Source organism: Polypterus senegalus, chromosome 12 (assembly GCF_016835505.1).
Source record: "Polypterus senegalus isolate Bchr_013 chromosome 12, ASM1683550v1, whole genome shotgun sequence".
Taxonomy (NCBI): domain Eukaryota; kingdom Metazoa; phylum Chordata; class Cladistia; order Polypteriformes; family Polypteridae; genus Polypterus; species Polypterus senegalus.
The window spans coordinates 102,274,819-102,288,971 of NC_053165.1; the positions used below are offsets into that span (position 1 = coordinate 102,274,819).

Here is a 14,153-nt window from a genome sequence, read left to right on the forward strand (position 1 = left end):
AAAGTACTTGTATATCAATGTAGTTATAATCAAGAACAATAGCCTTCAACCTGTGTAGTACATTATAGGAAATTGAGGTATCGCCATTTCTCTCCTTTTAACACAAAGATTCTATAGCCCTTCTGTGCAAAACAGCTATCCACAATTCAGTGTCCTTAAGCAATACAGTGATCCCTCCTCGATCGCAGGGGTTGCGTTCCAGAACCCCCCACGAAAGGTGAAAATCCGTGAAGTAAAAACCATACACTTATATTATTTTTATATTGTCACACTTGGGTCACAGATTTGCACAGAAACACAGGAGGTTGTAGAGACAGGGATTTCAAAACACTGCAAACAAACATTTGTCTCTTTTTCAAAAGTTTAAACTGTGCTCCATGACAACACAGAGATGACAGGTCCATCTCACAATTAAAAGAATGCAAACATATCTTCCTCTTCAAAGAAGTGCGTGTCAGGAGCAGAGAATGTCAGAGAGAGAGACAGAGAGAGAAAATCAAACAATCAAAAAATCAATAGGTGCTGTTCGGGCTTTTAAGTATGCGAAGCACCACACGACAAAGCAGCCGCAAGTAAGGGAGCAATGTGAAGGTAGTCTTTCAGCATTTTTTAGTGGAGCGTCCGTATCCACTAGGCCAGTGTGCAAATAGCCCCTCTGCTCACACCCCCTCTGTCAGGAGCACAGAATGTCAGAGAGAGAGAGAAAGAGAGAGAGAAAAAAGCAAACAATCAAAAATCAGTAGGTGCTGTTCGGCTTTTAAGTATGTGAAGCACCGTATGGGAAGCATATCGTATATCGTATATCGAGTTTTATTTAATACGTAATACGTGCTCTGCTTGGGTAGCTTCTCAACCATCCGCCAATAGTGTGCCTTGTATGAAATCAACTAGGTAAACCAACTGAGGAAGCATGTACCATAGATTAAAAGACCCATTGTCCGCAGAAATCCACAAACCAGTGAAAAATCTGTGATATATATTTAGATATGCTTACATATAAAATCCGTGATGGAGTGAAGCCGCGAAACTCAAAGCGCGATATAGCGTGGGATCAATGTACATCACTATCTAAATTCAGTACAGTTTCTTCTTTTATTCTGTTCTTCGAGTGTGTTTCACCCGTTATAGTTACCTTGAAAAGTCACTTTTAATCCCTGCCCACCCAAGGACAAAAAAGTAATGTAGGAAATTGTGTATAGATGAAAAAAAATGGACAGATTGATGTTAATCAATCAGTAAATAATCAGCTTTTCCATTAGCAATGCCAGTAATTAAATAATTTGGTATAACACCCATTTCATTTTCCTTACCTTCCTTGTAGACTACTTTATAGACAGTAGAGGTAAATCAAGATAACTGAAACACACTTGTGTTAAGAAACAGAATAATACAATTTATTGACAAACACAAGAATTATAGTTGTGTGTGTGTGTGTATATATTATATATATATATATATCAACATAGAAGACAAGTTGTAAGACAGTTGAGATAGACAAACATACTATATAACAGACTGGCTGTTGGAGACTTGGATACTTAGAGTGAAAAGAATACAGTTTGACAATACCAAATCTTTAAGAATGATGTGTCAAGCTGTGTGGAGTTGTGTGTTGTTGCTCCACTGTCAAGTAGATCTCTGCAGAGGTGTCAGCTCAACCCTGACATACACCTTTGTTATAATACTACTACAAACGCACAATGAACGCACTGCTTTTTACATGGAGAAGCACTGGCATCAAGGAAGATTAGCTTGGAGCTACAACATGTTATAACAACTCAGATTCAGGTTTACAACTCAGAAACTAAATGAATTCTGACTTGTTTTGGACAGGGAGTACCTAGTCAAAGAACAGAAGGCTATAATCATTCTGCTTCCTTTTGCAACATACTATCTTTGAGAAACTAGATTTTCAGTGGTTGCCTCACTGAAAACAAGCTCAACATTACAGAAGCTCTGAACCATACAGTGAAAAAAAATATGGGATAGCCCTTATTTCGTGCATATAAATATTTCATATGTATGGGATACTTTCACGCGTGTATGGGATACTTTTGCGTATGTATGAGATGTTTACACGCACATATAGGATACTTTTACTAACTTTCACGTTCATACACGATAGTTAGTTTAAAAAAATTACAAAAGTGCACTTCAGGGCTACCCAATTACTTCTTTAACAAAGCTATGGTGCTTCAGTTTGCCGTCACTTCCGTCTCTTGTAGCACAGTGATATAAAAAGCAGACAGGTGGGCTGTTATTTATTAAAGGAGTGTGGGATGGTTGGAGATGGGTTTAACTGCAGCCTGCAGTACCTATGATGTATGTCAGGTAATGCCCACAACATCAGTCACGAAATGCCCATCAAATGCCCTGTTACACTACGGTTAAGATTAGGGTTGTGGGAGGGTTATCTGACTCAAAGGGTTTAGGTACGTGCTTTATATTTACAGGTATCTGTCTGCACACTCTTACGGAGCCCCAGAGGAGATATGCTGTATTTTTTTTTTTTCCTGGGAAACAATTTGGTGCATATAACTAACTTACTGTCTCGTGCCCACCATTTATATATCTCATGCCCACCACTTACCATAGCCTGCGCATCAGTTACTTTAAGGTCGCACCAGCTAATACTGCACGTGTTCCAAAATACCATCACGTGGTACTGTACATAATTTTCTGCAAACAGTGAATATCACTAAACAGTTTGATGTTTTCCTCACACAGTTACATTCCACAGAAATTGATATTGGCAAATTTACAAAAGCAGGTTATACGTTCAAGCCCAGACTGTTGGATCTGCGATGCAGCAGTGCTAACCACCGCTCAAATTTATAGTAAAAGGAAATGACATTAGTTAACAATCTACTTACTAGCCCGCAGTTTCTTATTAGCACAAGCTAGGAAAGGAACTCATATTTCACGTATTAAAAGAAACTGAAGTAATGTAAATTGAAAGAACCTTTGACTGAACACTGTGACTAAAAGCAGGAAATTTTACTAAGTGATTGAAAATAGAGTTGTAGACTGTTAAGGAAGTTCTGTATGGGGTGAATAAAGAACCTTTTGGCAATGAGAAAGTGCTCTCATTCATTCAATTGATGCCTCAGCCAATGTCAGGCAGTGCATTAAAATGAGATGCTCAGCAAAGGATGAAAAAAGAAACAGTACTATAATACCTTGTGGTTGCCACTTTTTGCAAACAAATTTAGGATATAAATAGGAGCACTTTTAAAGAAACAATACAACACCACCAGGTTATTGTCACTTTTTCTTAGTAAATCTTAAGATAGGAAGAACAGATGCAAATTTTAACAGGGTATTCATTTAAATGTAAACAGTTTTTAAATAGGCTACTTCACTACTTCTTTTGAAAACAATGGTATTTCTGTATGTATTATTCTGTCTAACAGCTAAGGCAATTTTATTGCATTATTTTTGCACTGTATGTGTTTGCAAGTTACAATAACTGGCATTACCAATTCATAAAATATTGTAGATTCAGTATTCCTTATAAGTACTCTGTCCCAGTTTTTAATTAAGAATCTCCTTACATTAGTATTGCCATTTTGGAGGGAAACACAGAAGAAAATATTGTATATATCATGGAATGATGAATATTGTGCAAGGCATTGAATACCCACACGAATACCCAACAGTCTGAAAGAACTTGGAAGAATTTTTACTTTTAAAGAATTATAGTTGGTGAGAATACTACTACAAGTATACTATAAAAGACTTGAATACTGTCATTACTGGGACATGCTAAAATACCATGTAGCTATGCTACACAGCTTCGTTTGTCAGTCAAACTATGCTGCACAAATTTAATAGGCAACCTGATGTCATAATATATGCACGAAACATGCAATAAGAAAATGTACATCACATACTCTTTGGTAAGAAGAGAGCAGGATTTCAATATGAAGTGATTTAGTGGTGTATCCTGGTAGGTGAGCTCAGGTGGGGCTGTTGGACTCTTCAGGTTTAGACAGCGTACTATAATATACAGTACAGCTGCCACTGCTGCTAGTTTCATTCCGTCAAACATGGCAGGCATCTCTGGTGCCATAGTGTTCACTTCCACATCATTGCTCATGACTGATCTAAAGAAAGGTGAAAATAACATTTACAAAAACCTGCAGCAATTTTGAAACTACCAAAACTGTAAATCAATTTAAGAATAGAGACATTTCATTATTAAATATTATATTTTAATAATTATTTTAATGTTGCATATGAGTGTTAATAGCTTGAAACATAAACCTGACCATGGACTGAGGCCAAGTAATCTCATTTCAAGAGTAACAGGAAGCCCGTTTATCCAGGAAGTACTAGGCACAAAGTACACATGAACATTCAAGCTTGTTGCAACTTACACTTGTCTACATAGTTAACCAGGGGAAATGAGAAGGGTCTGGCTGCAGCCACTATAAGCTGTTGAGCTCCACAGTAAGCGGAAACACATGACCTCCACAGTAGGCGAATGAATATAGGACCTACCCAATCACCAGCCCTAACCTTAAAAACACTGGGGAAGGCAGCAACAGTGAAATAACATGCCTAAGCTTAATATAGTGGGGGAGGGGCATATTCCTTCTTTAGCATATAAAATAACCGTTCGCGGAAATGTCCATCCCAGACAACAAGTAACATGAGGCAGGACAGGATCCAACTTAAAAAGCTATTTCTTCCGCAAACTAAAAAATCCTTCTAAAAACACACATGGATGAACACCTTTCCAGAAAAGGGTATGATGAAAACGGTTTCTTTTAACTAAATGAAGCCAACCCAAACAACCGGACGTACAAGGCAGGATAAAATTAAAAAGACTAAATGGGACTAACTAATATAGGACCTACCCAATCAACAATCCTAACCTTAAAAAACGCTGGGGAAGGCAGTAACAGGGAAATAAAACGCCTAAGCTTAAGATAGTAAGGGAGGGGCATTTTTCCATCTACTGTGGCGGTCACATGTTTCCGCTTACTGTGGAGCTCAACACCTTACAGTGGCTGCAGCCAGATACTCTTGGGGGAAATAACTATACACTTCACATAGACTGAGCCTAGGATCAAATCCTGTCAGCTTGAGTTATAAGGAATCACTGCTAATAAACGTGTTATCTTTATTTTAGGATGCTTCCACAATATTCAGTCTCATTAATCTCCTTAGCATTAGACCCAAGCTTTATTCAGGAGCTGTAAAAACAGTGCTAAAAAGTGTTAGTCCTGAGTGTCACTTGAGCAATTGTATAGACAAGTCTCATGTACAGACTGCTAATAGCTTAAGTCTGAGCATTGCTTGGGCAATGTTGTACAGGTATCTTGCATAAGCATTACATCCAAGCATCGCCAGGGCAACAGTCTAGGTGCATTTTCTCCCCTCGCCAATAAGCATGATCAATAACGTCCTCAGTAATAATGGAGTCCTGTAAGAAACGTTTTCCGGCCACCCAGGTGTTGCATGCACTTGAAGGAAAACCTGAGCAGTGATGGTACTGGCCCAACAACAAAATTTTGGCTATACTATTCTTTGGAGAGATCATGTCAGAGTGTAGATTTGAAATATCTGAAGTTTACCAATAATGAAGACTTTAATGAGAATACCCGTCTAGCACCAAAACTGAAAAAAATCTGGGAGATGCTTTGACTTTCGCGGCTTCACTCTATCGTGGATTTTATATGTAAGCATATCTAAATATATATCACAGATTTTTCCCTGGTTCGTGGATTTCTGCGGACAATGGGTCTTTTTACTTCTGGTACATGCTTCCTCAGTTGGGTTGCCCAGTTGATTTCATACAAGGGACGCTACTGGCGGATGGCTGAGAAGCTACCCAATCAGAGCACGCAGTTAAGTTCCTGTGTGCTGATTGGCTCAGAAACAGAGCACCGAATTTGATTCTGCTCTGTTAACCAGGAAGTCTAGTCTGGTTCATTCAGCAACAACGTGTTTTGCGGTGTAAAGAGCTAACCTTTGTGCTTTTCTGTGTTAATCTTTGTGCATAGTCAAGCCCTTTGTTATGGCTCCAAAACGATCTGCTCCTGATACTGCTTCAGGGGCGGTGCCCAAGCGCCAATGGAAGATGCCAACGATTGCTGAAAAGGTAAAAGTTTTGGATATGTTGAAGGAAGGGAATAGCTACACCGCTGCAAGACGCCATTACGGCATCAATAAGTCCACGATTCTTTTTATTTAAAAGGAGGAAAAGAATATAAGATCTACGGCCGCAGTGTTCTTTAACCAGGGAGCAAAACGAGTTGTAAGTGGATGTAATAAGGCAGTAGTCTGGATGGAATCTGCTTTAGGGATTTGGATTGAAGACTGCTGGAAGAAGAACAATGGCGTTGCTACATAATCGCCTGAAGAGGCTCCTTTAGAAGAGCTGTAACGCTCTGCTTTGTTGTGCAGTAAAATTAAACTCATCGTTATCGGACAAGTCGTCATGTCATTGTTGGCAAGTAACCATAATTAATTTTCTACGTACAGTACTTATTACATGTAAATAGTTTAGTGTCACTGTACACACATTTTGCTGTATACTATTTTTCTTGCATTGTACGTATTTATTTCTGGTGGCCTGTCTGTCGTAACGGCTGTAACATATGTGATATCGGAGACCCTTGATATCTTTAAAATAATATTTTGGTTTTACTGTATATAAAGTGTACAGTAATCCCTCCTCGATCACGGAGGTTGCGTTCCAGAACCCCCTGTGATAGATGAAAATCCGCGAAGTAGAAACCATATGTTTGTATGGTTACTTTTATTTATTTTAAGCCCTTAGAAACTCTCCCACAATGTTTATAAATGTTCTCCGCACAGTTATACAGTAAACCCTCGTTTATCTTGGTAAATCCACTGCAGACAGATAAATGAATTTCCACAAAGTAGGATTCTTTATTTATAAATCTAATAATTTCGCAGTTAGAGCATAGAAAACCTTTTTTCGACCTTCTAAATACGTTTTTTAACATTATTAGAGCCCTCTAGACATGAAATAACACCCTTTAGTCAAAAGTTTCAACTGTGCTCCATGACAAGACAGAGATGACAGTTCTTTCTCACAATTAAAAGAATGCAAATATATCTTCCTCTTCAAAGGAGTTCGCGTAGCAGAGAATGTCAGAGAGAGAGAGAGAGAGAAAAGTAAACAAGCAAAAATCAATAGGGCTGCTGGGCTTTTAAGTATGGGAAGCATCGTGATAAAGCGGCTGCAATGAAGGTATCAATGTGAAGGTAGTCTTTCAGCATTTTTTAGAGGCCCCTCTGTATCTTCTAAGCAAACAGCCACTGTGCAAACAGTCAGTCAGACAGAGAAAAGCAAAAAATCAAAAATCAATACGGGCTGTTAGAGCTTTGAAGTGTGCGAAGCACCGCGCGGGAAGCATATCTTATATCATTGAGGAGTTTTATTTAATACGTAATACATGCTCTGATTGGGTAATTTCTCAGCCATCCGCCAATAGCGTCCCTTGTATGAAATCAACTGGGCAAACAAACTGAGGAAGCATGTACCATAGATTAAAAGACCCATTGTCCGCAGAAATCCGCGAACCAGTGAAAAATCCGTGATACATATTTAGATATGCTTACATTTAAAATCTGCGATGGAGTGAAGCTGTGAAAGTCGAATCGCGATATAGCGAGGGATCACTGTATTTACATACATAATTTCAATGAATCTTACCTAATATCTAAGAGAATACAAAGGGTTTATGCTGTACAACTGTGCAGGAAATGTTTATAATAGTGTGGGAGAGTTTACAAGGGCTTAAAATATATAAAAATAACCATATGAACATATGGTTTTTACTTCACGGATTTTAACCTTTCGCAGGGGGTTCTGGAACGCAACCCGCTGATCGAGGAGGGATTACTGTATACCATGCCATTATAGCAAAATTTCAGAATATTTGCATTCCAGACTGAGATGTCAGCATCAGCAAAAGTCTCATAGCTTATAAGGGCAGGCTGCCATTGATACAATACATTGCATCAAAAAGACCAAGATTTGGTATAAAGTTCTTCATTCTTTGCAAAGCTAACATATGAAATTTGGTTCTGTACACAGGAAAAGGAACCAAGTTTAACAAGAAATATAGTCAGTACAGTGTTGCTACAGTGGGGCAAAAAAGTATTTAGTCAGCCACCAATTGTGCAAGTTCTCCCACTTAAAAAGATGAGGGGGCCTGTAATTTTCATCATAGGTATAACTCAACTATGAGAGACAAAAATGAGAAAAAAAATCCAGAAAATCACATTGTCTGATTTTTGAAAAATTTATTTGCAAATTATGGTGGAAAATAAGTATTTGGTCAATAACAAAAGTTCATCTCAGTACTTTGTTATATACCCTTTGTTGGCAATGACAGAGGTCAAAAGTTTTCTGTAAGTCTTCACAAGGTTTTCACACACTGTTGCTGGTATTTTGGCCCATTTCTCCATGCAGATCTCCTCTAGAGCAGTGATGTTTTGGGGCTGTCGATGAGCAACACGGACTTTAATCTCCCTCCAAAGATTTTCTATGGGGTTGAAATCTGGAGACTGGCTAGGCCACTCCAGGACCTTGAAATGCTTCTTACGAAGCCACTCCTTCGTTACCTGGGCGGTGTGTTTGGGATCATTGTCATGCTAAAAGACCCAGCCACGTTTCATCTTCAATGCCCTTGCTGATGGAAGGAGGTTTTCACTCAAAATCTGACAATACATGGCCCCATTCATTCTTTCCTTTACACGGATCAGTCGTCCTGGTCCCTTTGCAGAAAAACAGCCCCAAAGCATGATGTTTCCACCCCCCATACTTTACAGTAGGTATGGTGTTCTTTGGAATCAACTCAGCATTCTTTCTCCTCCAAACACGACGAGTGGAGTTTTTACCAAAAAGTTCTATTTTGGGTTCATCTGACCATATGACATTCCCCCAATCCTCTTCTGGATCATCCAAATGCTCTCTAGCAAACTTCAGACGAGCCTGCACATGTACTGGCTTAAGCAGGGGGATACGTCTGGCACTGCAGGATTTGAGTCCCTGGCGGCGTAGTGTGTTACTGATGGTAGCCTTTGTTACTTTGGTCCCAGCTCTCTGCAGGTCATTCACTAGGTCCCCCCGTGTGGTTCTGGGATTTTTGCTCACCGTTCTTGTGATCATTTTGACCCCACGGGGTGAGATCTTGCGTGGAGCCCCAGATCGAGGGAGATTATCAGTGGTCTTATATGTCTTCCATTTTCTAATAATTGCTCCCACAGTTGATTTCTTCACACCAAGCTGCTTACCTATTGCAGATTCAGTCTTCCCAGCCTGGTGCAGGTCTACAATGTTGTTTCTGGTGTCCTTTGACAGCTCTTTGGTCTTGGCCATAGTGGAGTTTGGAGTGTGACTGTTCAAGGTTGTGGACAGGTGTCTTTTATATTGATAACAAGTTCAAACAGGTGCCATTAATACAGGTAACAAGTGGAGGACAGAGGAGCCTCTTACAGAAGAAGTTACAGGTCTGTGAGAGCCTGAAATCTTGCTTGTTTGTAGGTGACCAAATACTTATTTTCCACCATAATTTGCAAATAAATTCTTTAAAATCAGACAATGTGATTTTCTGGATTTTTTTTTCCTCATTTTGTCTCTCATAGTTAAGGTATACCTATGATGAAAATTACAGGCCTTTCTCATCTTTTTAAGTGAGAGAACTTGCTCAATTGGTGGCTGACTAAATACTTTTTTGCCCCACCGTACATCATTGGTGTAGACGTTGTTAGATGCTTTGTTTGATTAAAGTTACTGTGTAACCATGGACAATTTTTATACTTTGCCAGAGCTATTTGACATCTTGTTGCAAAGAAAGACTGACTGGTAAAAGGGGTAAAGCAAAAGGGTGAAGTGCTTGTGATGAGATGGAAAGACAAGAAAGAGGTTTCTAGATGCACTATGCACAATATTAAGATGATAGTCACTGTTCAGGCTAAAGCAAACAAAGTAAACCTTGTGATGTGGTCGACTACAATAGCATGATGGGCAAAGTAGATTGTGCTGATCAAGAATTGACTTCCTATCTCATTATGTGAAAGTAACAAAAGAAGTATTATAAGAAGATATTTTGCCATCTGAGCACATTTGAACAGTGTATTTGGAATTCATTTGTGCTATTCAGACAAGCTGACAGGACTGTCTGTCATGAAAACTTCACATGCCTGTTAGTCAAACAAATCATTGCCGCACATTCACCATCAACACTACTGTCAAAGCTCTGTATTGATCCCCATTTCAATGAATTTGTACCACCAGCTCAGAAGAAGCAGAATCCAGCTCGCATATGTGCAGTGTGCTGTTCAAAAGTTGATCACTCCGGAAAGGAAATCTGCTAGGAATCATGTTATTATTGCCCCGACTCTGCTGTTGGAGTGTGTATTTCTTCGTGCTTCAAAATATACCACACAAAAGAAGCATTCTGACAGAATATACACTATTATCATTATTATTCATCATTATTATTATTTGTGTCATTATTATGCTTTAGAGATTTAACAAAAATTTAAATTTTCAAGCCAAAAAATGCAATACTTTTTTGTTTTTTTGAGAAAAACTGTAATGCTAAGGGGGTTAATTTATAAAACAATGTGTAAAGTAGAGAACAGATTTGTGGCTATTAGTCAAAAGGTACTATATGTGGACACTGAGTTGACTAATATTATTGGTGTATAGAACTTAGAACTTAAAGTGAAAATTTTAACGTGAATATTCATGTGAATATGATCCACGGTTCCCCAACTACCTAGGAAGCTTTCCTCATTTAATATCTGTACAATCCTCATTTTGGTTTAGTCATTGTAAACATTTGAAAGAGACTATAAAGGGGGTGGAGGGGCTTGGACTAAAAAGGGTTATTATGAGGGTGACAGAAATTTTTAAAACATACTTTGATTCAGTACATTATATAGTCCAAAAAATACTTTTGAAGGAAGACAACACTTATGATAGCGACTGACTGTTTCTCAAAAGCCTTTTCAGAAAAGTTTTTTTTAGCTTTGAAATAAATGTAACGGATGTTTTTACATGCAGCCACTGGTATAGTTAAGGTAGAAAGATTTTGTTATAAATAAATTACTTGAACAAAGTCAAGACTATCATACTGTACTATTTCTAAAGCAGATTTGAAACATTTAAAGATAAAGTAATCAGCAACAATATATGTAGAAAATGCTTAATTTTAGAGGGTATAACCAATTTGTTCACGAAACGTTAAAAGGTTCTATTTTCCGAAGAGAAAATGTCTAAACCAGGAATGTGCGACTAAGAAACAGAAAAACTGCATTTCAGAATTTGGCTGACATTCTCAAGTACAGTGCAATAAGACTATGTGTGTGTGAGTGAACTTTCTGTCAATGCTAATTATTACGTAAAACTTACCACTTTGACTTCTTTTCCTACTCGTATGCTTTAAAAAAAAAAACAAAAAAAACACAAACTTTCTTATTTCACAGTGTTTCTGATCTGTGCAAAATGTTCCAACTCACAGTGTTCCGGTCAAATCTAGGGGTGAAAAAAGAAAAGAAAAGAAAAATCAAAACCACAAATTTACTTTCCAGATTATGGTATAGTATAAACTATTGCAAACCTGCAAACTTGGAAAGAACTGCAGAAAATACATCTAGTCTTTTTACAAACTTAAAAGAAAAACTTTTAAATTATGCATTTACATTTTCAAATGTTCAGAATTTTTTGTACAACTTCAATACAAAGGTATTAGAACTGTATTTTTAGATGTACAATTAAGTGCACACTTAAATGTCAAAATGTCACTGTTGTATTGGGTCAGCACACTAAAAGTTGTGGTGCTTCAAAATGCTCCCATGAGACAGGACAATGCCCCACCCTAGGCTGCCCAGAAAAACCTTCAGCCATACTCAACAGGCAGGCTTCAAGCTGTTCATGCCCCCAAAAATAGGGAACAGACTGAAAGTTCAGATAACTTTAAATATCCCAAAATGTCTTAAATTGCCCCTCAAAGGAAAAGAAAACAATTTAAAAAATAATTTTTATAAAGGAAGAATCTATTTACATAAACAAAAGAAGCACACTCCAAATGACAATAAACCACTGATGATAAATGCTGAGAGTAGTCCATCAGTGGTGACATCAGGGTGGGCTTGCCTCTTGAGGTTCTACCTACAAACCACAAGGAACACAACAGAACACAGCAATATATATGTAGATACTGTATAAAGTCATTCCTATGTATCCATGGGGGACTGCTACAGGACCCCCTTCAGATGCTCAAATTCCTTATAGAAAATGGTGTAGTAATTGCATATAACCTACATACATCCTCCCACATACTTTAAAACATCACTAGATTACTTTTTATACCATTAACACTTCCATGAATTTCAGCTTCTTTCTTCTTTATTGCGTTAATACTCAATTTGTTCTAGCCAATCTTACATCCCCCTTTGGGAAGTGACATTACCCTTTTCAAACAAAGACCTAAAATTTTTATTTTACTTTACACTCCCCTTAATAGCCCTTTGGGTTTAAAAAAAGTCATTGTTTAAATTTACATCTTCATGAAATTGGCAAACAAGGAATGAATGAGCCTTTCAGAAGAAAGCATCAGAATGTGTTAGTGGTTTGGAAGCATTTCACTTTAACTCTTTTAGGGTGGATGTCAACTTTTGTTGACACAAGGTGTTGAGGACTGAAGTCGATATCCAAGAGCACAGGATGATAAAAGCTGTAAATGTCAATAAAACTCAACATTATGTTATAGGTAAACCCTCTTCGCTAGGAGGACTGTTAGACTTGACGTTGAATTCTTATGTGTGCGTGAGGAGCATAGAGTAAACAACATCTAGAATGGCATCAACAATGGGCGGAGCTGAAATTATTGACTATGTCTCTCACTTTGCAGAAAACAATTAAAAACAAGCCTTGAGAGTCCACACATTCACTGTCTCATTTAACATAACTGCTTGCTGATAAAGATAGCTCAACAATAACTTGTTGAACCATCTGTGAACTAGAATATGAAGAATACAAAAAGTTTCAGGAGTCAGCTCTCCACGAAAGGTTTAAATCACCCAAGGCATAAAGACACACTCCGCAAACTTTAGCAGAATCATTCTGCAAAAAGTGCAGTACAACAAAAAAAGCAAATTATGGTATGACATGGCTGTAAGGAGACTGCATAGTTTGCATGATAACAGACAGCGGGGCAAATGTCAGTGCACTACAGATTAATAACTGGAAGAGGCTCCCTTCTTTTGGACATAAGTCGTCATATTGCCATTGATGAGTAATTTGGTTTTCTCTGTAAAATGCTTTTTAAATTAAATTGACCTAGTAATGAAATCCCATAGGTGTCAGGCCAAAAAAAAAAACGTTGCATCAGTAAGCATATACAGTGGTGTGAAAAACTATTTGCCCCCTTCCTGATTTCTTATTCTTTTGAATGTTTGTCACACAAAATGTTTCTGATCATTAAAACACATTTAACCATTAGTCAAATATAACACAAGTAAACACAAAATGCAGTTTTTAAATGATGGTTTTTATTATTTAGGGAGAAAAAAAAATCCAAACCTACATGGTGCTGTGTGAAAAAGTAATTGCCCCCTTGTTAAAAAAATAACCTGAGTTCAATTTCCGTAGCCACCCACAGGCCTGATTACTGCCACACCTGTTTCAATCAAGAAATCACTTAAATAGGAGCTGCCTGACACAGAGAAGTAGACCAAAAGCACCTCAAAAGCTAGACATCATGCCAAGATCCAAAGAAATTCAGGAACAAATGAGAACAGAAGTAATTGAGATCTATCAGTCTGGTAAAGGTTATAAAGCCATTTCTAAAGCTTTGGGACTCCAGCGAACCACAGTGAGAGCCATTATCCACAAATGGCAAAAACATGGAACAGTGGTGAACCTTCCCAGGAGTGGCCGGCCGACCAAAATTACCCCAAGAGCCCAGAGACGACTCATTCGAGAGGTCACAAAAGACCCCAGGACAACGTCTAAAGAACTGCAGACCTCACGTGCCTCAATTAAGGTCAGTGTTCACGACTCCACCATAAGAAAGAGACTGGGCAAAAACGGCCTGCATGACAGATTTCCAAGATGCAAACCACTGTTAAGCAAAAAGAACATTAGGGCTCGTCTCAAT

The 14,153-nt window shown here is 38.1% G+C and overlaps 1 protein-coding gene across 3 annotated transcripts in view; it reads right to left on the reverse strand.

Moving 5' to 3' along the window:
- abhd2a (abhydrolase domain containing 2, acylglycerol lipase a) overlaps nucleotides 1-14,153 on the reverse strand; it is a 66,206-nt gene that overhangs the window by 26,549 nt on the left and 25,504 nt on the right. For all 3 annotated transcript variants that reach the window (XM_039773062.1, XM_039773060.1, XM_039773061.1), the window contains 2 exons: nucleotides 11,405-11,527; nucleotides 3,894-4,106 (listed from right to left, as the gene is read on the reverse strand). In XM_039773062.1, coding sequence (XP_039628996.1) covers nucleotides 3,894-4,099 — 206 coding nt within the window. In that variant the 5' untranslated portion in view covers nucleotides 4,100-4,106; nucleotides 11,405-11,527. The remainder of the gene's footprint in view (nucleotides 1-3,893; nucleotides 4,107-11,404; nucleotides 11,528-14,153) is intronic.